Below are 25,457 nucleotides of genomic sequence, written 5' to 3'. Positions count from 1 at the left end.
CAGTCCACTGAAAGAGAGAGAGAGGGAGACCTGCAGGTAGCAGAGTGTTCCTGAGTGCAATCTGTATTGTGCTGAAAAAGCATCAATTTGAGTGTGACCACTGAAAAGTGGAATATATGTGAAGCACTCTGAAGCAGTGGGAAATAAACGCCGCAACCCCGGCAGCAGCGAACCCCCACGTGATGTTGGTGAAGATGTGGGTGCAAGATGAGCTAGAGGCCTTTCTGGAGCTCTTCGAGCACACGGCCCAAGCTCTGGAATGGCCACGGGCGCAATGGACAGTCCACCTCCTACCGCTGCTGACCGGGGAGGCCCAACAACTCCCGGTCGACAACCTCCTGAGGTACACTGAGCTGAAGAATGCCATCCTGCAGCAGGTCGGCCGCAGTCCCGAAGAACATTGCCAGTGGTTCTGAATCCTGACGCTGAGCGAAGTCGACCGCCCATTTGCCTTCGCCCAACAGCTCAAATATACACAAGGAGATGCGTTGAGAAAATTCAATATCAGCAATCACAGACATTCGCATTCGGACAGGATTATATTTCTCAGAGGTAGGGTTGTGCGGTATACCGGTACTAACGAAATATCGCAGTACCAAAAAATTTAAAACGGTATGATATTGTTAATTTCGGTACCATATTAAAGTATGCTGCCATTAGCAAAATGTAATGTAATGTGAGAGTTTAGAGATGAAAACAAAGACCATTTGAAAATAATAATTAAAAAAAAGCCTCTATATGGCCAAGTCATTAAACAGCAGAAGGATGACATTTAATGAAATAATATACAGTCAAATGCACTGCACGCCACAGTATGAATAAGAGGCGCCTCTCTGCCCTGTCACCTCCTTCACACACACACACACACACACACACACACACACACACATATAAACAAATGCAACACACACTACTAATGCTTGATTTTCATGCAGTGAGTCCAAAAGTATCCATCTGCAGAGCTGTGTGTTGAGTGTATATTTTGATATAATTAACTTTTCACAAAAAGGAAGAACTTCAAAAATCTTTCAAAATAAAAGTCTGGCTGAAATGAGAGCTCTATTCAACTGACTGCGTAAAAACTGAAGACATTACGACAGAAAAATATTACTACTGAATAAAAGTGTAATATTCAAACCAGTCACAATAATACTCATAGTAACAATAATATAATATTAAATGGTTATATTATTAGATTATTATCTGTAAGCAATATCACATAAGCACGTATGAATATCAGCATGTTGTGATTCAGCCATGGCAGCCTTTTGCCTCAGATAATCAGAATATTTCCATTTAATGTATTCATTAATACTGTAAAGCTCTATTGTGCATCTTTTTTACCAAAAATTATATATATATATTAGTTGAAAAGTATTATATTTTCATTTGATTAAAGCTTTACGTATGTATTTGATTCAACACAATTTGATCATAACATTTAATTAAAACATTTAACATGGAATCCATAAAAATTAAAAGCATAATTTAAGACTTCATGCAGTTCTTTTAGACAAGTAATTTTCTGTGTATTTTCATCAAAAATCTGAGGTTCTTTTATTTGTTGCCTAAGTATCGAGTTAGTGTTGATACCGAGTTACCAGGGCTGGTATCGTACCGAAGTCAAAATTTTGGTATAGGAGCAACCCTACTCAGAGTACCCTTGAGTTAGCCGAAAAACAGTAGGTAATTTGCTCTGTAATTTTTTTTTTTTTTTACAGAGGTTGTGAGAGAAAAACACAAACTTGGCAGATTTAAACGGGATGAAAATCACAAAGTATGAATGTGAAACAGGAATTTCCCTGACCTCCTCAGGGAAAACTAGTCCATCCGAATAGGGCTTAAAAGTGTTGTTTATCTTCATCAAAGCAAGTAATATTTCATTTTTAAATATTTAATCGTATAACATAATAATATCAACATGAAAATAGTACATTATGACTCCGGCTCTGAATTTCTCCCAGTCATGATCACACACAGGCGATGTCAAGGTAACCTGAAATCATGAGATTCATCCGCCAAAGGAGCAGTGTTGAAACACGATGAACGTAACGTGTTCTTCCGCAAATTGTTTGCAATTTTAAATTTCAACTACAGATTTTGCTAGAGAGCACAAAGTTACCTAGTGCAGCTTTAACATGATTTTAGTGTGATAAAATCACTTACTGACATTTTCAGTGTAAAATTATATCCAAGTTATACTTACAACTTCTTTGCCATGACCACGTAATGCTGTGACCCTAAAACAACCATAAAAGCCTTGATTTAAACAACGTAACAGTTCAAATAATACACGTTTTAATGAAGATTAAAGTGCGTGAATAAAATGACAAGCTTCACATTTCTACCTTTAAACCCTCCAAAAATTGGCCCCATTCAATTACATTATAAGTGCCTCACTGTAACGTCTATTTTTGCTTCTTTCTTTCTTTTTTTTTTTTTTTTTAAGAAAAGGGGTGCCAGGGGCCTGGGTAGCTCAGTGGTAAAGACGCTGGCTACCACCCCTGGAGTTCGCTAGTTTGAATCCCAGGGCATGATGAGTGACTCCAGCCAGGTCTCATAAGCAACCAAATTGGCCCGGTTGCTAGGGAGGGTAGAGTCACATGGTGTAACCTCCTCGTGATCGCTATAATGTGGTTTGTTCTCGGTGGGGTGCGTAGTGATTTGGGCGTAGTTGCCACGGTGGATGGCATGAAACCTCCACACATCTCCGCGGCAACGTGCTCAACAAGCCATATGATAAGATGACTGTCTCAAATGCGGAGGCAACTTGGATTCGTCCTCTGCCACCCGGACTGAGGCGAATCACTACGCGACCACAAGGACTTAAAAGCACGTTGGGAATTTGGCATTCCAAAAAAAAGGGGGGGTGCCAAAATGTTTATGGTAATCAACATTATGCCACAAATGCAGTCTGTTGAGCTTAACATATATTGAACCTGGAATGTTCATTTATTCCCTAAATTTGCAGAGTACATTACAAACCTCAAATGAGTGCTGATGAAAAATGTTCTGAGATCATGACAGTCATTCACTGAATGCTTAAAGAGAGACGGCCCACATGCTGATCCACAGGCGTCAGGCCAGTGTTCAATCTGATTCACACTGCCACTGCACTGGCGTCAGGCTGTAAACAGTGTACCATGAAACCAAGACTCCTAAGAGGCCCCGTCTCGCTACAGCTGTCAGCTAAAAACAATCACATGTGCATCATAAGAGCCATTTGGGGGCCTACAGTCATTCATTAAAGCTTTCACTTAGTTTGAGTGTGACCGATAGATGTACACCTTTCTGTGTTTGTCTTAATTTGCTAACACATGCCTCAGAATGAAAATTAATAAAGAAAACTTGGTTGCTCCAAGTCTTAAAATCACTTAAAGGATTATTCTGGGTTCAATACAAGTTAAGCTCAATCGACAGCATTTGTGGCATAATGTTGATTACCACAAAAATGTATTTCGACTCGTTCCTCCTTTTCTTAAAAAAGCCAAATTTGAGGTTACAGTGAATAGTTACAGTTGCAGTTTGTGATGAGGGATAGTGATGTTATAATCTCCGATGATGATAATCTCTTATAAATGCATGAGGGAATATGGATGAGACACGGCTGAGTGGCAGTGGCTAAACAATACATGCTCAAATGAAATGCACACGGAGACCAGAATTACAGGGGCCGGCAGTTTTTAGCTGCAAGTATTCCTTAAAATAATCCCATCTAATTTTAATCAGCCTTCCCCTGAAATCAAAACCTGTAGATGGGACTCTATCTAAAGCCATTGGCACAAAATCAGTCAAATACACAACTCAAAATCCTAAGTGCTTGGGTCTTTGGGGTTAACCTCCAGAACGGTGTACAAATTCAGAGCCGCTGCATTGAGATCAAGCCTATTCATGAGCTACACACAAAAAAAACATTGACTTTTGGCCCTCTGCCACTGATGGCTTGAGTCATCGTCTCTTCTATTGTGATGCGAGACTCCATTGGCTAAGAGTTTGGTTGAGTGGCGACGCTGTCTAGGGCTGAACTCAGCAGGATGTGACAGCGTAAAGTCATGTGGAAGAGGTTACATACATTTGAGGGTGTTTCTATGTTTGACTTTGGCACATGAACATGGTACCAACTGTAAAGAACATCAGGACATCTCATGATAATATGGTATAGCTAGCTATGTCTAGGACATTCAGTTACCCTTTATCTATCTTTGGAATGTAGACTTGAAAACAAAGTTGAACTTGGATTTGTTGTGCTTCGGAGCGCAATTCTGTTTTTAATTTACAGTCTCTGTCCATGGGCAAATGTTAAGAGTTTTGGTTAATCTGTATCACAAGTAGCTTTTAAAACCATTTTAACAACTTTCTAAGCAAGATTTTCATATTTCAGGTCAGACTGAGTAATATGAGCACATTTCAGTTTCAGAAGACTTTCCCAACTTGCTGCCTGACAGTCTTTCAGGAGTGGCCAATGCTATTATAATGGTCATGGATACAGCTCTTTCAGCCCTGCTAAAATATGTCCCATGTGTAATAGGGTAGCAGGGAATTTACAGAAACAAAAGTGTTTACACATTGTAAATAAAGCATGTGTGTGTGTGTGTGGACCTGGAACTCCTTTTTGCGTTTTCCTCTTCAAATGGACCATTCACACACGCAGAGAGGTTTTCTTTCCTGTATAATGCAATGGCACACAGCACACTAAAAGAGAGAGACCCAAAGAGTCTGACAGCACATTCAAAAGCATAAAGAACTCCCAAAACAACAGCATGTTGAATCTATAGCAGTATGTTGTTTCCTCACGCTTTGTAATGCATTTGTAATGCTTCAGATATCCTTTATCTGCTGTTAGTCAGGGTCGGGAGGGTTACTTTTGAAACTTATTCCACAACAGATTAAAATGTAATTTGTAACATATTCTGTTAGATTACTCAAGGTCAGTAATGTAATCTAAATACTCAGGATTTATTTCATTTGTTTTGACTACAAACAAGTTCATATCAAGTGAAAAAAATCTGCCAGTACTGTAAGACAAAATACACTTATATAAAAAATACTTCCTCTGAAAAAAAAAAAAAGCCTAAATAGCTTATGCAGTGTGGCTTCTAAAACAATAAAATTCTCTTGTTTAAAGGTTTCTTAGATATTTTTACATTTTCATCAAGAATAAGATTTTTTGCTGTACATCTTTGCCCTAATATCAAAACTACTGCAGAAAAAAGTGATCTTGATAGAAAAAATGTATTGTGCCTGGTAACAGGTGCCAGAAATAGTATTTTAGCTTAGCATAAAGCTAAATGTTCACATGACAATTTACACAAGGTTAAAAACATATGGAGAAAGGACTGAGCCATGCTTAAGTTGAATTGTAACGGAAAAGAAATTGAAAAAAAAAAAAAAAAATCTGTCATAATTTACTCACCCTCATTTCATTCCAACCCCATCTGACTTTATGTAAAACACAAAAAGGAGATGTTTAAATTATAAGGTACACGCAGTAACTTTTTGCTCGTGTCATCTTGGACTTACAGTGACACCTAGTGGTGTGGATGCAGCACCATTCAAAATTAATAGTTTTCAGTTACAGATGCCATTGTAGAAATTCACTATTCACAATCAGCCATTATTACTTAAATCCAAGAGTGAAGGTGTCCAACAACAGGGCGGTTACTGAGATTAAGCAAGTGGTATTCTGCTGTGGTATTCATGTGATCCTAAAATGTCAGCCCCCATGAGGGCGCCCCTGCCCCATGTAGAATAAAACAGCTTTTATAAGGTTACTGATATGACTAGAGTCCTCATTTCATGTGGTGGTCATGATTTTATGCATATGTTTCAAAATTAGAATTCATTTATTTAGGAGTAAAAAGTTTTAAATGGGGGAAAAATTACTGAGTGCACCTTTAAGATAGCCCTACTTCTTTGTAGTGGATAGTGTACACCCCTCTCTGCTTCTCCAAGTCCACATGTTTTGAGTTTTATCTGTAGGTTATGGTTGTCACAAAGATTTACAGACATGTAGGACAAAATTAACCCTTTAGTTAATACCTCTCAACTCTCTCCGTCACACGGTGCCACTCTCTGACACTGCTTTCCTTTTACTTAGACATCTGGTAAAGCTCATGCAAAAAAAGTATTCAAAGCTAAGCCAACATCAGTGCTGGAGGATCTATCTGTGCTACATCATCACAGGGTCAATTGTTTGGTCAGATGAAGATAAATTGGTTGATCCACACAGACCATAACTCCTGAGTGACCTGTTGCCTATTAGCATCAGTATTGCATTGATGATTAGGAGACTTCTCAATGCCTCCCGTACAATTCATGTGACATCAATGATAGGACCTATCTTACCCATCCTCCAACATGTGACTGTGTTAATAACACACAGGGGTAACAGGGTTAGTATGGGGCTGACTGTTAACAAACAGCACATTCCGAGTACTAATACGACATATTGTTTACTTCAGTAATGAAAGTGGTAGGAATATTCATATCGAGCATAACAGACAGGAATAGAAATAGAGCGAGATAAAGAGAATGTTGTGATCACGTTTTATATTCATATGGAACAGTTCTGAACAGGAGAGGTATCGAGAGCATTCCTCTACATCAGCAATAACAAGAGCAGCCTGCCACGAGATCTGCCTCGCCATCTCTCTCTCTCTAACACACACACACACACACGTTTACCTAGCCATTAAAATGAAGACACCATAGACGACTTGCATTAAGCTTGCACATTTAAAATAAAATAAAACTAGAATTTTAGAATTGATTTAAAAAAAAAAATGTATGGAATGAATTAGGCCTACATGATATGCTGATTAATTAATGAAATGATGAAATTAATCGCATATCAATATTTGCAGAGAAAGGTCCCCATATAAAAATCAAATCCAAATATAATAATTCAGATACATTGAGGCAGATGAGTAAAGCATTGATTAGCCTAGACAATACAAAAAGTTGCTTCAGAAAGCAATATATTATATTTCAACATCATTAAATGAATGGTTCAACCAAAAAAAAAAAAACATTCTCATCATTTTCTCACCCTCATGTCATCCCAGATGTGTTTGACCTTCTTCTGCTGAACACAAACAAAGATTTTTAGAAGAATATTTCAGCTCTGTAGGTCCATACAATGCAAGTGAAAGGTTACCAAAATTTTGAAACTCAAAAAACACAAAGTCATCATAAAAGTAATCCAAGACACAAGTGGTTAAATCTATATATTCAGAATCTATATGATAGGTGTGGGTGAGAAACAGATCAATATTTACATTTTTTTTTCCGACTTTTTTCTCCTCCCTGCCCAGTAGGTGGCGATATGCACAAAGAAAGCAAATCGCCAAAAACAAAAGAAGAAGAATGCGAGTGTGTAAATGCAGGGCTCTACAGTGCGAGTATTTCACTCACATTTGCCCCTAAAAATAGATGTGTGAACCGGAAAAATTATTTACGAGCACAGTGTGCGATTAATCAATTACAAGACCAACATTCCACAAGCGGCATGCGCCAACCAGAGTACAGTTTTCTGTGATGACACAGTCCAGTCAGAGAGAGAAAGGTGAACAACACTGGAAAAAAGTATCGGTATAGGCTATAAGTTAACGTGCAGACATCGCCGAAAATGAAGCCCATTCAATTTTATTTTAAGCGAAAAAGAGACGAGGAGAAAGAGGAATCCGGCGAGGGGGATTCGCAAGTTTCAACTAATGAAGTCTCTTCACAAGGTTTACCTGAGGCGGCTAACGTTGACATGGCGGCTAACATTAGGGATGCTGAGAACAACGTTAGCGAAGCTACCGTGACCCCCGCTGTCACTTCAACGTCCACTGTAGCCGGTGGAGGGAGAACATATAGATTCAATGCGAATTGGCTCAAAATGTTCCCATGGCTAGAGTTCGAAAACAACGTCATGTTCTGCATTTATTGTAGAGTGCAGAAACAGGCGGGCAACTCGTCCTTCGTGTCAGGAAACCCGCATCTGAAAAGAGATAGCGAAGCATAACATTTCGTGGCGGCATATCCAGTGCAGAGATCTGTACCTGTTGAGACAGGAGAAACCATCAGGCACGGTGTCAGCAGCCTTGAGGAGGCAAGTGCTGCTGTCTGAGGAGGAGAAGAGGAGGCAGCTGAAAATAAAGATAAACACTGCATACTTCATTGCGAAAGAAGAAGAACCTTTCATCAAATTTGGGTTGCTTATCAGACTCCACCACAAAAACGGAGTTGACATTAATCCCACATATGACAATGATGTAAGATGTGCAGAGATGATCAGTCAAATTGCTGACATTATGAGAGAGAGCCTGTCAGCGAAGCTGAAAGCCGCGAAATATCTTGCCGTTCTAATAGACGGAGACACTGATATATCCAACACTGAACGAGAGATTGTCTACGTACGCTTGTTGGAGGATGGGAAGTCAGTCAATCTCCTGGTCGGACAACAGACCCTTGAGCACTCCCATGCCATTGGAAAGTTGTTCCTCTTTATAGGCTTTATTCTTGTGTAAAGTTTAATCATTATTCATAATGGAGATAATTTAGTTTGTCAGAAATACTTTTGTATAATTGTTTTTTTGTGTTGTCATTCAAGGTATTTTGGATGCCACCAAGGCCACATTTCGTGCTGTTTGCCCAGAGAAGGATGGAGGGTCATGGATGAAGAAGTGCATCTCCTTCTGGGCAGATGGTGCCTCTGTGAACATGGGCCACCATGAGGGAGTGATTGCCCACCTGCAGAGAGAGGCAGGGGGGCATATAATCCCAATCCACTGTATGCCACATAGGTTTGTAACTAATAAATTCTCTATGATTTAGTTTTATTTGCTAGCAGAGATTGTTAAACAATACTGTGTGTGTGTGTGTGTGTGTGTGTGCATGCACTAAGTGCTGGAATGGTAATTACCACAGAATTATTGTTTTCTGTTGGCACAAGAGACGGGGGGGGGGTGGAGATGGTAAATTGTTTGGAATATTCTGTTCTGACTTTCACAGACTAGAGCTGGCAATACTGACCATTCAGAAGAAAGAGCCAAAGGTGTCTGTCGTGTACAATCTTCTGAATCTGATATGGAGGACGTATCACTTCAGCGGAAAATCCAAATGAGAGCTCTATGTTCTCGGGCAAGAGCTCGGTGTCAATATTTGCACACCGTCTAGCGGCAAGGGAACTCGCTGGATCCCCCATGTCCACAGAGCCCTCAAAGTGTTCCTACGGCATGCACAAGACAAGGACCTTACCACTGACGAAGGCCAGTACTCCGTTGTTCTGCAGGAACATGGAGCACCTGGCCATAGCATCAACAACAGCGGAAGTTCAAGGGCGGACAAAGAAGGTCAGTTTTACACAGGAAATGTAATACCACACTAGTTTTAAAAAATAGATTCAAGACTCAAATGAACTTTCAGAATCAAGTAATTGACAGGTGACAGTTTATTTTCTCACTACTTAACATATAAAGCGGGAAATGGAGAATGCACTCTTTTATGTATTCTGTCATTTTCTCTCAGACATGTCTGAGGAGCTATCCTCACTTAGCCTCACCCTGCAAAGGAATGACCTGATCCTCCCCAAGCCACATCAGAGTTGAGGAAGACAGTGACCAGACTGGAAGCACTAAAGCTTAGGGCAAAGGCAGGAGGCATGCTGGAGAAGATCCAGACCATGCTTGCTCAGCAGCAGGGTGATGAGAAGAGATTCCAGGTGTGTTAGGATGAGAGCTTGTTAGGATGTAAGAGAAATCAATAATTAAAATCGATGATTAAGACAGATTCTCAGTGTGAGAATCAATGTATTCGTTGCCCAATAGAACGATTTGAGGATAAGGAGGGAAATGCAGTGGAGAAGTCTTTAAATTTTTTTTATATGGGAGACAGAAAAATGGCCAGACATTTCATTGCGTGTTGGTGTGTGTGTCTCTGTGTGCGTGTGTTATTTCTGTTAAAGGGAATAACACTGAAGGGGAATCTGAAAGGCTTCACGGACCTCACCAATCCCCAGCTGAAGCAGCACATGGAGGCGGCCATCAACATCGGCGTGGATGATCTCAAAGCCAGGTTTGGTGATTTGCTGAAGGATGAGGGTGTCCAGACCCCAGTGGAGTCTTTCAGAGTGCTAAACCCTGACACATGGCCAGAAGACCAGGCCAGCCTTCTCACCTTTGGCGATGATGGTGTGGCAAACCTGATTAGGCATTTCAAGGAGCCTCTAAAGAGGTACGAATTTATTTTACACTGCATTGCCATATGAGACAATGTTATGTTTGCATATTTGTAAACTCACTTGCTCTGTTCAATCCTGCAGATCGGGGTGCAACATGGCTGCAATCCAGGATGAGTGGCAGGGGCTGAAAATCCTGGTCAGCCACAATTTTAAGGACAAGTCCTACAGTGGCCTGTGGGAGACCATGTTGACAAAGGACCCTTACAGGCATGATTACAAGGTAGACTAACAGTCCTGACTGGTTATGTATGGTATCCTTCCATGGTTGGTTTTGATAAGTTAATGGTAAGAGTTTAAATGAAATTGAAAGATATATTTTCCCTAGAACATACTGGAGTTGGTGCAGCTTATGCTGGTGCTGCCCATTTCAGCCACTCAGTGTGAGTGGGACTTCTCTGTGCAGAACCGGATTAATGAATTTGACAAGAAGCTGCCTTGGGGTCTCCACTACCGAAGACCTGATGAGGATCAGCCTGGCAGGGCCTTCTGTCGAGGAGTCGATCCCACGCCTGCCGTGGACCGCTGGCTGACCTATAAGCGTGCCAGACGGCCAACATACAAAAGCAGCTGGACAACTGATATCCTTTGCATCTAGTAGGCATGGGTCAATGTGTGATTTTGGTGGTATGTGCTGTTCCACAGATGTGTGTCCCTTAGTACACGCGCACACACACTCACAGTATAAATATGTATGTAATAAATTGTTTGTTAATAAACTGTTACATTTTTCACTGTGCTCCTACATTTTTTCATTTAGGAGCGTATGTACTCCTTGGGAAAAAAGTTAGCATAGAGCCCTGAAGTGGAGAATATATAGTAAAAAAAGATCTTAAATATTGATCTGTTTCTCACCCACACCTATCATTTCACTTCTGAAGATATGGATTTAACCACTGGAGTCTTATGGATTACTTTTATACTGGCTTTATGTGCTTTTGAAGCTTATACATTTTGGCACCCATTAACTTGTATTGTATGAACCTACAGAGCTGAAATATTCTTCTAAAAATCTTCATGTGTTCTGCAGAAGAAAGAAAGTCATCCACATCTGGGATGGCATGAGTAAATGATGAGAGAATTTTCATTTTTGGGTGAACTATTCCTTTAAACATAGGCCTATCATTACTTAAAGACCACAGCAATCCTTTTTTGAATTTAATTCATAAATTTGTCCGAGATAGACTTGTAGACTATAAGGGCTTTTCTAAGGACATGTCAATGCTGTACACATGTGTCAGATGGAGCAGGACAGGGCTTTTAGGACACTGTTGTCTTCCACCAAATTGTTATGTACCAAATTAACACATTAAATTGACAATTTACTTTAAGGACGTCACCTGATGTCTCCAAACGGAGGTTGTGTCAGATTTAGATTTATTTTGTCCCCAAAGTATGTTAAGCCAGTAAGCCTGTTGCATAAAACAAGCTCATAGTTGTCTTTAGTAAGACAGTCCAATTCACATTGCTTTATGGAAAAAGCAAGACACCGAACGACTTAAAAAAAAAAAAAAAAAATGGCCGTCTGTGCTCAGTTTTCATTCGCTGAAAATATTTGCTTAGAGGAATACAATGCTTCAAAATTGATTCTAATGAACAAATTTAGTGATTTTAACCCAAATAATAAAAACAAAATAATTTGTTACCATCTTAGAAGTCAAAGTCTTCTACAAAGTCTCTACTGAAGCCCCTGCTATCCCTCAACTGAAGCCCCCACTGGCTCAGCTGTTATTTTCCATGGCAACATGGAATGTAAACTAAAGTTAGCCTAGAGGTGTGTCCCAAACCTGTCTGCACTATTTTACGTCATTTTGAAGTGTAAGTAGTGCGAGTAGTATGTTTACACTGAAAATGCAACAAAAAGAAGTGTACTACAAGTACCAGGATGATGCAGTTTTTCAACCGTCAAAACGGAGTGTGGAATGTTGGACACTTCGTGCACTCAGCGCTCGCGGCTTACCATAGATAGTGGAAGGGGCGGAGTTACCGGCAGCAATGGTGATCTGGCAAAACAACTGTAAATAATGGAGAATATGGCAACTAGCGAAACATTTGTGAAGACAGCAAAAGTGAGTTAATCGCTTTACCCTCATACCATGCTGTGTGGATATGTATATTATTGAAATATAGGTGTTGAACTGAGGGTGGATAGCGTGCTAAAGCTAGCAGCAACACAATGCTTGGGTTTGAAATGTCACTTCCATCAGCTGTTAAACAGCGAACGCTTCAGTGTAGTAAAAAAAAAAAAAAAAAGTTCCGTGTTCCATTTGGGACGATACTACACTTTGAAAATTCAAACACTACATGGCTGAGTGCACAGTACATTTTGCAAGTGCATAGTGTATCATTTGGGACACAGCTTAGGGGTGTGCTGTCTAACATTTTGGTCTAAAATTAGAAGTTTTTAAGCAACTGACTGAAAAAGTTAAGACCAAAATTTTAGACAACTAACTAGTAAGACTAGTCTAAAAAACGTTTATGCATTTCTCATGATGAAACCCCTTTATACTCGACGAGTGAAATTCTTCAGTCAAGAGTCATGAAATCTCATCAGCTTTACTCTGAAGGGTTAAAATTTAACACATCAGATAGACCTCAAGGAAGGAACAGCCCTCTACCTGAAAAAAAGATACAGACAAAACTCAGACCTCTCCACTCAGTAAACACTCGCGCACACCCCAGCATCTAAATAAACCCGCTTTTCAAACACAGCTTCTAGGTAACCCATTGACCCATGAACTATTGTCTCTAAAGCAAGGTGGATTGAATTAAAGATCGACTCACTGCCAAACTGCCCTGAGACACAAAACAGCAATGAAGGTATATTAAACTACAAATGCACCTAAATTAGGGCTCTGACATCTTGACAAACAGCAACGTGGGTGAGTGGGACCGTTTGGGGGCTTTCTGGCTTTTAAAAGCATTTGTTTCCAGTTACCTCTGAAGCTATTGTGAGCTACAGATCATGGAGCCAGGGCTGAAAAACTGAACCATATGCAGCCCTGTGTTTAGAGGTTATGAAATTGGATGTTTAGATTGACTTTGCAAATTGTACCCAGCTCACTCAATTACAACGGAACGATTGCTTTACTCGTAGTACAGGCCCAGCACCATTACTGCTCAAGGACTGACATGCTTCAGGTCAGAGGAAGTGCCCCATCAAGGGTTTGAACTACAAGTGTTTGTGGTTCAGATAACAGATGTAGCACAGGGCAACCTGCGCTTTACTCATGCCTCTCGTTCTTTCCTCAATTCTATCATTCTGGGCCTATTTTCAACATCAACTCAGGCTAACTCAAACATAGAAGACTAAATTGAATCCACACGTTCTCTAACCCAGCTGGAAGGCAGAGAGAGAAAAAGAGAGATGGTATGGTTTCAGATGAAAAGATATTGCTCTCTTCTTTTCGTTTGCGTTCCATTTCCACTTCATTTCATGCCTTTAAGGGAGCCGTCACCTTTAGGGCAGTGAAAGACCAAGAGTGTTTTGCACACACAAACATACTTCCCTTCCTCTCTGCATGATTGACCTCTTTATAGCCTCACTGAGATGTAAAGGAGATGAGTGTAAGGCAGAGAACAGCTGGCATGACATGCCCTCACACACACACATTAGGAACACCCAGATACTCAAGGAGAGTCACACACAGGCACATTCAAACTAGCTGCTCTATGAAACATACATAAAAACACCAGCACATAACCAGCTCTCAGTGGAGCTCATTTATGCTGGATCCACCGTTTCACTCCCTTTTGCTGCTTTACATGCCTCAAGGACAGCAAAGTCCACAAACACACATACACTGACCACTACTCACACAAAGAGCAATTACTGGACTTGTTTACATGAAAATACACACTCACATACACAAGTAACCAGTAAACTACATAACTGTAAACACTACTTCAATTAAACATTTCTAGCACACTCATTCTCACAGATGTACAGTGAATCAGCAGCAGCAAGTCTCTACAGTAAAAACAGTAACAACCCTCTCCCGTTTGAACCCCCGTAAGGTAAAGCCATTAGCACCTCAGCACTGCCATCCAAACTCTCCTCTAAACTCCCGCACCCTCTCTCTCTACTCACCATGCTGCAAGCTGGTGGTCCTTACTACACTTTGCTCCACTAGGTTCATTTTCCAGCGAGTCCTGCGACGTCCCGTGTAACGGCTGAGCGCGTGTGTGCGTTCACGTGTGCTGAGTGGGCAAGTTCGTGTGTTGCTCGGCAACCCTTCCTAACTGCAGGTCTCCGACACACTGGCACACACTGCAACAGATCGAGGGAGAGACCGCCCTTGTATTCTCTGCCCCTCCCTCACGCATTGCCTGCGCGCCAGTCACTCAAACAGTTCTAGACCCCGCCCCCAATCTGAAGCCCCTTCCCAGCATACTCCGAATTGTTGCGTCCGAAAACAGGAAAATGCTGCCTTCGGAGGCTGTGTATGGAGGCAGGATGAAAATAAGGTACTTTTCAAACTGTTCGGAGACCAGTTTCCTTAAGAGTTCCATTCTTTCAAAACAGCTGTCAGTTAAGCCATTAACTGATTAGGCAGCAAGGTAGCAAAATCAGCTGCCTACATTTTCGGATGCAGCAAACTGAATTCTACAAAAAGGTGGCTAATTTTGTCCATGTAAATCAGCACATATAGCCTATACCATGTGCAGTGATGGGCACAAAAACATGTAAATGTATTTTAAATAAAAATACCTCAGTTTAAATGTATCAAAATAAAATACCAAGTACTGTGTAGAAAAAAATATCAAAATAAAAGACAGTATTTTGTATCTTGAAAATGTAAAATTGGCCATTCAATGAAGTATTGAGCCATATTAGCCTGCAGCTCTTGCCTGAATGACCATTAATGCTAAGCAGCGTTGAGCCAGGCTGGTATCTGGATGGGAGACCTTAGGGAAACTAAGGTTGCTGCTGGAAGTGGTATTATGGACCCCAGACTGTGTGGGTCATAATGGCCCAGTATAGTCATGGGGACACTATACTGTACAAAGGCACTGTCTTTTGGATGAGATGTTAAACCGAGGTCCTGACTCTCTGTGGTCATTAAAAATTCCAGGGCACTTCTTGTAAAGAGTAGGTGTGTAACCCTGGTGTCCTGGCCAAATTCATCCATTGGCTCTTATCTATCATGGCCTCCTAATAATCCCCATCCCTGAATTGGCTACATCACTCAACTCTCTCCCCTCCATCAATAACTGGTGTGATTATACATTAATATAAAAAGTAAACGCTTAACATAAAGCATTACGTAAACTTGTCACAGCACAGGCTGGCAGCAATGCATATTTTTTCTGTTGCTAAAGTTGCTGCTATCTATCCTAATTTCCCAACCATCTAAGGCAGTTACAGAATGGTAAATTGGAAATTATCATTAACCAAAAGAGCCCAATTGTAAATACATAAACATTATTAGTCTTGACTTTACCTTTCGTAATTCGAGTTGTTGTTGAGCATTCCTGCATTTTCCCGAGAAGTCTCAGATGCGAACGGAAGTAAAGATACACTGCTTTGCGGAAAGGCAGAAGTTAACTGATGTCATTGTGAAAAGGGACTATAGCTAGTGTGTGGTGAGCATTCTGGTGCACTATGGCTGCCGTCGCATCATCCAGGTGGATGCTGCACACTGGTTGGTGGTGGTTGAGGAGATTCCCCCTATACAATCTAAAGCGCTCAGAGTGCCTAGAAAAGCGCTATATAAATGTAAGGAATTATAAGTATCACTATTAGGCTGAAATCTATCTGGACCTATTCTGAATGCAAAGAACATTTAGACACTTTTGTTTTCAATTCACCTACCTCTTCCCTTCCCCTGCCCAGTTGGAAATAAGAAATAAATAAATAAAAATAAATAAATAAATAAAAACTTTTTTATTGTGCTCTTATTCCTTCATGTTAACTGCAGGCAAATCTGAATGATGTTCCATTTTATCCCTTTTATACAGATATATGCAGATGGATCTAAAGCACCAGACACTGCAGTAACTGGAATTATATATACATCCCAGAATTTAAAATTCATGTCAACAAAATATTGTCAAATAATTTATCAGTATATGCTGTTGAGTTGGTTGCATTACTAACAGGTTAAACCAGATAGGGTTATGCTCAGATTCTTTATAGGGCTGAAATCATTAACCCTGGGTTATTCTAAAACCCCGGGTAAACGGAATCCTGAGTTATCCTGTTTAATGTTTCACACTGTTCAAACGTTACCCTAGACTGATAATTAATCCTGGTTATTCATGTTCCAATGTTTCACACTGTACATTTGTAAACCTCGGGTTAACGTTTTTATTTGCATATTTGCGGTGTCATTAACAGTGATTGGACGAATACAGCTTATGACGGACATGCAACTAGTGATGGGAAGATCGGATCATTTTACTGACTTGGATCTTTAAGGATCTTTTAGTTCAGCAAAATGAACGAATCTTTATTCAAGTCATTTCGTTCATTTGAGCAGAATTAAATTAAAATGTTTTCAATAGCCAAATCCCCCTCCCAACACGTCTACTTACGCAAACTTATTATAGTCCCAATAAGGAAAAATGTATAATGCAGCCTAGGACAAATTATGAGAAACAGAAAGATTTTTTTTTGGACTCAAGATGGCGCCGAGTATGGCTGCTGCATTGTGAGCTCCGACACAACATAGTAGTGTTTTGTTTGTTTTGTTCACAATTCTTATGTTTTTTGTCTTGGATGTTGTCTGCCTTATTGTCTACGACAGACAAACACTTTTGGACATTGGTTCAGCAATTTCAGACCGTAAACCGGACTTCACATTCCTCACTGCCGACCCGCTGTTGACAAACACGCAAGCGGAGCCCTTTGTCTGGGCAGCACGGCCGCGGAAACGCAAAAGGAAAAGGGAAAACAGAGCCGGCGTTCTCATCAGAGTAAGACGCCGCGCAAATCGACCCCCGCTACCCACTATTCTACTGGCAAATTTTCAGTCTCTGGATAACAAGCTCTGCGAGCTGAAAGCGCGGATCTCTTTCCAACGAGATACAAGGGACTGCTGCATTATCTGCCTTACGGAAACTTGGATGTCTGCGGAGATTCCAGACTCAGCCATTGAACCTGTGGGGTTCTCCGTGCACCGAACGGACAGAGCGAAAGACCTCTCAGGTAAAAGCAGAGGAGGTGGTGTATGTTTTATGATCAACAAATCCTGGTGTGATCAGAGGAACTTACATTCTATCAAGTCTTTCTGCTCTCCTGATCTGGAATTTCTTATGCTTCTGTGTTGACCATTCTGGCTACCAAGCGAATTCACAGCGGTCATTATCACAGCTGTGTACATTCCCCCACAAGCCGACACAGACCGGGCACTCAAGGAACTGTATGGGAGCATAAGTGAGCAGGAAACCGTGCACCCTGAGGCCGCGTTCATTGTGACCGGGGACTTTAATAAAGCCAGTTTAAAATCAGTCGCACCAAAATACTACCAGCACATTAGTTTCAACACACGAAGGGACCGGGTTTTGGACCATTGCTACTCTCCCTTCCGGGATGGCTACAAATCCCTCCCCCGCCCACCATTTGGCAAATCGGACCACTCTTCCATTCTGCTTCTGCCCGCTTACAGGCAGAAATTGAAACAGGAAGCACCCACCCTCAGAACGAGCCAGTGCTGGTCGGACCAATCAGATTCTACGCTACAAGACTGTTTTGATCACACGGACTGGGAGATGTTCCGGTCCGCCTCTGATGACGACATCGAGCTTTACGCTGATAGCGTAATGTGCTACATCAGAACGTGCGTAGAGGACGTGGTTCCGACCAGAACAATACGGATCTATCCGAATCAGAAACCCTGGATTAATAGCGATGTTCGCGCGGCACTTAATGTGCGGACCTCCACTTTTAATTCCGGGAACATGGAGGAGCATAAACAAGCCAGTTATCAGAACCACAAAACGCCAGTACAGGAGCAAGATTGAAGGACAGTTTAACACCACCAACTCTAGAAGCATGTGGCAGGGTATTAACATCATCACGGACTTTAAAGGGAATAAAAACTCCGCCATGAACACCGCTGCCTCTCTCCCGGATAAGCTAAATACTTTTTATGCTCGTTTCGAGGGAAATAACACCGCCCTCGCGGAGAGAGCTCTCGCGGCTGAAGCTACAGAGGTTAGTTCACTCTCCGTCTCTGTAGCGGATGTAACCCGATCCTTCCGACGGGTGAATATCCGCAAAGCCGCGGGCCCAGATGGCATTCCGGGCCACGTCATCAGAGCATGCGCGAACCAGCTGGCTGGTGTTTTTACGGACATTTTCAACCTTTCCCTCTTTTTGTCTGTAGTCTCCACATGCTTTAAAACATCCACCATTGTGCTTGTTCCAAAACAATCAAAAATAACTTGCTTAAATGACTGGCGTCCTGTTGCTCTGACCCCCATCATCAGCAAATGCTTTGAGAGACTAATCAGAGATTACATCTACTCTGTGCTGCCTCTCTCTCTTGACCCGCTGTAGTGTGCTTACCGCAACAACCGCTCCACTGATGATGCCATTGCATCTACAATACACACTGCTCTCTCCCACCTGGAAAAAAAAGAACACTTATGTGAGAATGCTGTTTGTAGACTACAGCTCAGCATTCAACACCATAGTGCTCTCCAAGCTAGATGAGAAACTCCGGGCTCTGGGCTTAAACAGCTCGCTGTGCAGCTGGATCCTGGACTTCCTGTCAAGCAGACGCCAGGTGGTTAGAATAGGCAGCAACATCTCCTCCTCACTGACCCTCAACACTGGAGCCCCGCAGGGCTGTGTTCTCAGCCCACTCCTGTATTCCCTGTACACACATGACTGTGTGGCAACACATAGCTCCAATGCCATCATTAAGTTTGCTGATGACACGATGGTGGTAGGTCTGATCACTGACAATGATGAAACAGCCTACAGAGAGGAGGTGCACACTCTGACACACTGGTGTCAGGAGCACAACCCCTCCCTCAACGTCAGTAAGACAAAGGAGCTTGTGGTGGACTTCAGAAGAAAAGAGAGAGAACACAGTCCCATCACCATCAATGGAGCACCAGTGGAGAGAGTCAGCAGCTTCAAGTTCCTGGGTGTCCACATCACTGAGGAACTCACATGGTCCATCCACACTGTAGTCGTTGTGAAGAAGGCTCATCAGCGCCTCTTCTTCCTGAGACGGCTGAGGAAGTTTGGAATGAACCGCCACAGCCTCACACGGTTCTACACCTGCACTGTACAGAGCATCCTGACTGGCTGCATCTCTGCCTGGTATGGCAATAGCACCGCCCACAACCACAAAGCACTGCAAAGGGTGGTGCGAACTGCCAGACACATCATTGGAGGTGAGCTTCCCTCCCTCCAGGAAATATATACAAGGCGGTGTGTGAAAAAAGCTCGGAGGATCATCAGAGACTCCAGTCACCCGGGCCATGGCTGTTCTCACTTCTACCATCAGGTAGGCGGTATCGCAGCATCAGGACCCGCACCAGCCGACTACATGACAGCTTCTTCCCCCAAGCAATCAGACTTCTGAACTCTTGATCTCCCACGATCAAATACATCAGCACTGCCCTTTATTACCCTTACTCTTATATCTCACACCGGACTGTCATAAATTATATTATTATTATATCATATTCTCTCTTAACAACTGACTATCAACCGACAGCCTGAATGTCAATACAGTACAATACTGTACATTCTATATACACTATATAACTTTTTTATATATTTTTATTTTTTATTTTTATTTAATAATGTGTATCTATATAGTGCGTATTGTATACTGTACAGTGTATGTTATTATTTGTATATTGTTGAGTGTAATTATGTGTATATCAGATGTTTAAATTGTGCTGTGTTAATTCGATGTTATTGTAAATTGGTACTGTCTCATCACTGTCACGACTGCTATGTTGATCGGAACTGCACCCAAGAATTTCACACACCATTGCACTTGTGTATATGGCTGTGTGACAATAAAGTGATTTGATTTGATATGATTTGAAATTAGTTCACCTCTGGATTGAATCTTCTTGTCCGAGTCATTCATTCTTTTGTCACGTGACAGCTGTGTACACGTATAGAGAGGTGAACTCATAATTTCTGTTTCCTGTACAGCGCCTATGCGGTTTTCACGTAACAAATGAACGGAGGTTGCGCAGTGCGCATGCGCGGCCAACACAAAATGAACAAATCACTCTCTGAGACTACTCGTTCTTCTGAGTCACATAAAAGATTCAAATCATTCATGAACGACCCATCACTACACGCAACCCATGACGCAACCTGTCATTGGAGCTGTTCCGCTTTTCTGTGAAATGTCACCAAGCAAATCATCTTTGTTTGTCTTTCATCTTTTAAAATATGCCACGAAAACACGGAATACAGTCTCTTCATCACGGAAGTTATCGCGTTTGCCAACACTGTTTGACACTTTACCGGCTTCCCTCAGACGGAGAACGCAAACAACGCATGAAAGTTTCAGCGACGGTACAAACCGCATAAATATATATTGAGGTTAGTACTGAGGCTTTATTTAATTGGAGTGTCTATTTACACTAAGTGTAAATAGCCCATCTGGTTGGCAGAGGCTATTTACAATAACTCCGCCCACCACTGCTCAGACCAAACTCAAGACAGCCATGACAGATTTATTTGGGGTCAACTGCTGATCAAATGAAGGTGGGCATATTTGAATTTTTCGCGATGGGGCAGAGACATTAAACTGGTTAACGGGTTAGACATTTAGTAGATTAAGAGATTGGATAACTAAGTGACTGTTTGCACTCCAATAGTCTGGTGGAAACACAGGATTTTATGACAAACTGCACCCTCATGTGCAGCTGTCGTAGCTCTGTGTGTAATGAAGATATGTGTATGTGTTGTCATGCTGGAGATCCCGGTTCGAATCTCACCCCTTGACATACTTTTTCCCATGTCTCTACTCTTAATATTTCCTATAATACTGCTTATAGTAATAAATAAAAGAGATGCCTCGCAGTGATTTGGTCACAGTGAACGTCGGGTGTTGAGAGAAGGATTTGATCCGGATAATATTAACCATGGGTTTACTGTAGTAATATTGTAGTAACCATGTGTTTTGGTGGAAACTATATAGTTTTGATGTACTAACCATAGTTAATAGTAACCATGTTTAATTTTGCGGTTACTATGATTTTACTAGGAAAATACCATGGTGATACTATGGTTACTGTAGAAAAACCATGGTTAGGTTTGGTGTAGGGTGTCTGTGGGACTCCAAATAAACACAATAAAAATGCTGCAGTGATGCCACTATACTGTATGTTAGTATTTAAACAGGGGTGTAAGAGTATCTGTCACGATTTTCACTTAGTGCAAATAGCCTCTGCCTTATTTAATTGGTTGTCTGTTGCTAAACAACTTTCTTTAACATTAAAACACCACGTTGTTTCACACTGTATACATTTGGCACCGCAATGTGGGGTTAACCCCGCAAATGTGGTGCTAACCCTGCTCCAAAGCGGGGTTTCGTAACAATGGGTAAAAAGCATCGCTAACCCCCTTTCAAAATTACATGTGTGAAATGTTGCTTTGCCCGGGGTTAAAAGCGGGGTTTAGAATGAAGGTTTAAACGCAGTGTGAAAAGCCCTTATCAGCTCTCAGTATTATTTGCAGTCACCAGTCAGGTACTTGATAATATGAGAATTGATGTAAGATTCTGTTGGGTACCAGCACATAATGGATTAGAGGATAACGAGGTTGCGGATATGCTAGCAAAAAAGGCACTAAGGAGTAATATAACAGATATAGAGGTGGCATTAGGTAGAGGGGAAATTAAATCAATAATTAGAAATGTAGTAAATGAGTGGCAGAGGGATGGTGGTAAATTAGGAAGACATTACTATAATATTCAGCCAACAGTATGCGAAAATATATATAATATAGGACGGAATAGAAGAGAGGAGGTGATATAATCAAGACTAAGATTTGGACATATGGGACTTTGGCAATAATAGGAAAGCATGATACAGGCAGGTGTGAATGCGGCAAATTAGAAACTGTGGAACATGTCATGTTAAAATGTGAACAGTATTCAGTAGAAAGGTGTGATGAGGAGGAGGGCGGTGCCGGGCCATGAGTGCTCACGACCGGCCCTCAATTGGGCCAGTCAGCCGAGGAGAGGGATAAAGCCGAGCTGGATGCGGCAGTTCAAGAGAGCCACACACAGCTGCCGTGTGTGTTTATGTTTATGTCTTTTAAGTTTTCATAAAATTTTAATTTGATTGTTCAGCCGGTTCTCGCTTCCTCCTTGCCTATTGTTTATACTGTTACATTGGTGCCGTAACCTGGGAAGGAGGAGGGATGCGCTATCGTGGAGTCCTTGCCACTGCCGTCTGCCGAAAGAGCAGCCGCGGCCGTCCTCTGGGGGACGGAGGAGTCGCTGCCGGCCGCCTGGATGCAGAGGAACGTCCGCCGTCCGCAAGGGGAGGAGGGGCTTGCTGCTACTTTTTATTAGTGTTGCTAACTACTTTTTTTTCCCCAACACTGGTGAAATCACATGTAGCTAAATCAAACATGCTCGTCCAAATAATTCAGAACATTAAATAAAATGTACTTGTCGGGACACAAAAAGGTTGGGGAAATTATATTATATAAAGCGTTTAAGGGTAAACAGCAGTAATCACCATAATCTGTCTTTAAAGTGTTAGTTCATCCAAAAAAAAAAAAAACATTTTCTTATCATTTACTCACCCTCATGCCATCCCAGATGTATGACTTTCTTTCTTCTGCTGAACACAATTGAAGATTTTTTGAAGAATTTCTCAGTTCTTTAGGTCCATACAATGTAAGTGAATGGGTGCCAAAATTTTGAAGCTCCAAAATCCACATAAGAGCAAAATAAAAGTACTCCAGATGACTCCTTTTGTGTTCCAGGGAAGAAAGGAGATTAAACAGGTTTGAAACAACATTAGGGTAAGTAATTTATAACACAGCTTTCATTTTTGGGTGAACTATTCCTTTAATACTTAAGCTATAGCTTCTAAACAGCTTATCCATACAACACTGCAGTCATGTGCAGCAGATTTTTACCAGTGCAGATGAGGTGAACTCACATACCTACTGCACAAAACATGACTTTCAGGTTTATGTTCACTGAGTCAGAGATTTGTCTTTGTATGACTGATTAAAGCTACTGGGTGGATAAAAAAGCTCACAATCCGGAACTCACCAACTGGGCAAACAAATGTTACTAAATTTCGAATCCTTTTCAAAATTATATTGGATATTGATTTTCTTAAGTAACATTTACAGGACTTCAATCAATATTTAAACCACATTTGTGAGGACAAATCACTTTGGAAGTGTCAATGAATGCATCAGTTAAAATAATCATCTGAATATACCCTTATGTTATTCATTTTCTATAAAAAAAAGTCCCCCTATGGTACAATAAAATATGATATGTGCAACTTGACAGCGCTGGACACATTGTTATGATATGGACACATACTCCCAGCCCTCATACTCAAACATCTAGCTGACAACAGTCTATTATTTTTCATTTGATGCTAATCTTTATTTCTCTAACTGGCGTGCTGAATGAAGGTCATACTTCATTGAGTCCAGGTATGTGGGTCTGTTTGTTAATTTTTTTATAGCTGGGTTGAGCTTGTCTATTTATATAGGGGACCAGTATACTGTAAATAGAGTCTGTGTAGTGTATGACCCTCCCTCACTAAAACACTCTATGCAGCATGTGACCATTCCTCAATTAAAACCTATTTACTTTTAACCAGGCCTGTAAACACATGTTCCTCTGACTCGAAAGTAGGACTATTTTACAGCATGCGAACACATTCACAATAGGTGCCTCCTGTACCTTCTGTAATTCCAGTTTTCTGTGCAGAGACCATTGTAAGAAATTATTAGGTTGATTTCCCAGAAGCATGTATACATTGTGACTGAGTGGTAATTTCAACTTTGCTCTTTTTGTTTGAGTGACCCAACACTGGCTCAACCAGTGGCATGAGCCTGGAGCTGGACTATCTGTGTGTCCCAACAATTAGAAAATCTGTTTGCAAACAATCATTATTTTTCAATTTCAATGCGTGCCACTAGTGGTGCAGAAATTTCCCAGCTTTAAGATAATTTGAGAGAAGAGATGCAAAAATTAACTCCCTAAAGCTATATGATGTTGAAAATACAGAATGCTGTTGTCTGTTTATTTCTCACTTTGTGGATAGCTGAGGTTAAGGGAAGGAGTTAAATGCAGTAACCAGGGGGAGCCAAAGCACTCTGCAATGGTTGGAACATGCACACTAACTTTCCAGCTGCACACAATAACAGCAGGAAGGCATCTAGGGAAACATTCCTCACACGGTGAGATAAATTCACTGTCAAGCAAGTGACTGACTAATGCATCTACTGAGGAATCTAAGAATCTTTTTTGAGTTCTTAAAGGAATAGTTCACCCAAAAATGAAAATTCTCTCATCATTTACTCACCCTTATGCCATCCCAAATGTGTGTGACTTTCTTTCATCTGCTGAACACAAATGAAGATTTGTAGAAGAATATTTCAGCTCTTTAGTTCCAAACAATGCAAGTGAATGGGTGCCAATATTTTGAAGCTCCAAAATCCACATAAGGGCAAAATAAAAGTACTCCAGATGACTCTGGTGGTTAAATCCATATCTTCAGAAGCGACATGATAGTTGTAGGTGAGAAACTGATCAATATTTAAGTATTTTTTTAAAAACTATAAATTATCCTCCCTTCTCAGTCAATCTCCACTTTCACATTCTTCTTCTTCTGTTTTTGGTGATTCACATTCTTCGTGCATATTGCCCCCTACAGGGCAGAGAAGAGAATTTATGATAAAAATTATTTAAATATTGATCTGTTTCTCACCCACACTTATCATATTGTGTCTGAACATATGGATTAAACCACTGGAGTCTTATGGATTACTTTTATGCTCCCTTTATGTGGAATTTGGAGCTTCAAAATGTTGGCACCCATTCACTTACATTGTGAGGACATTCTTTTAAAAAATTTAATTTGTGTTCTGCAGAAGAAAGAAAGTCATGCACATCTGGGATGCAAAGAGGGTGAGTATATGATAAGAGAATTGTCATTTTTGGGTGAAGTATCCCTTTAAAAGCATCTGTGTTGTGCTTTATTTATTGTTCATGTTGTTTCTTTATTTTATCCAAATTGTTTTCTTATACATACATGCATT

General features: G+C 41.0%; 1 protein-coding gene across 1 annotated transcript in view; it reads right to left on the bottom strand.

Annotated features, from left to right (window-relative positions):
- Positions 1–14,450, bottom strand: part of LOC127446483 (uncharacterized) — a 111,064-nt gene extending 96,614 nt beyond the window's left edge. The window contains exon 1 of the mRNA XM_051707450.1: positions 14,313–14,450. Coding sequence (XP_051563410.1) covers positions 14,313–14,315 — 3 coding nt within the window. The 5' untranslated portion in view covers positions 14,316–14,450. The remainder of the gene's footprint in view (positions 1–14,312) is intronic.
- Positions 14,451–25,457: the final 11,007 nt, after the last annotated feature.

Source organism: Myxocyprinus asiaticus, chromosome 1 (genome assembly GCF_019703515.2).
Source record: "Myxocyprinus asiaticus isolate MX2 ecotype Aquarium Trade chromosome 1, UBuf_Myxa_2, whole genome shotgun sequence".
Lineage (NCBI taxonomy): Eukaryota > Metazoa > Chordata > Actinopteri > Cypriniformes > Catostomidae > Myxocyprinus > Myxocyprinus asiaticus.
Note: the sequence above shows the minus strand (reverse complement) of the source record. Positions and strands in the feature narration are given on the sequence as shown.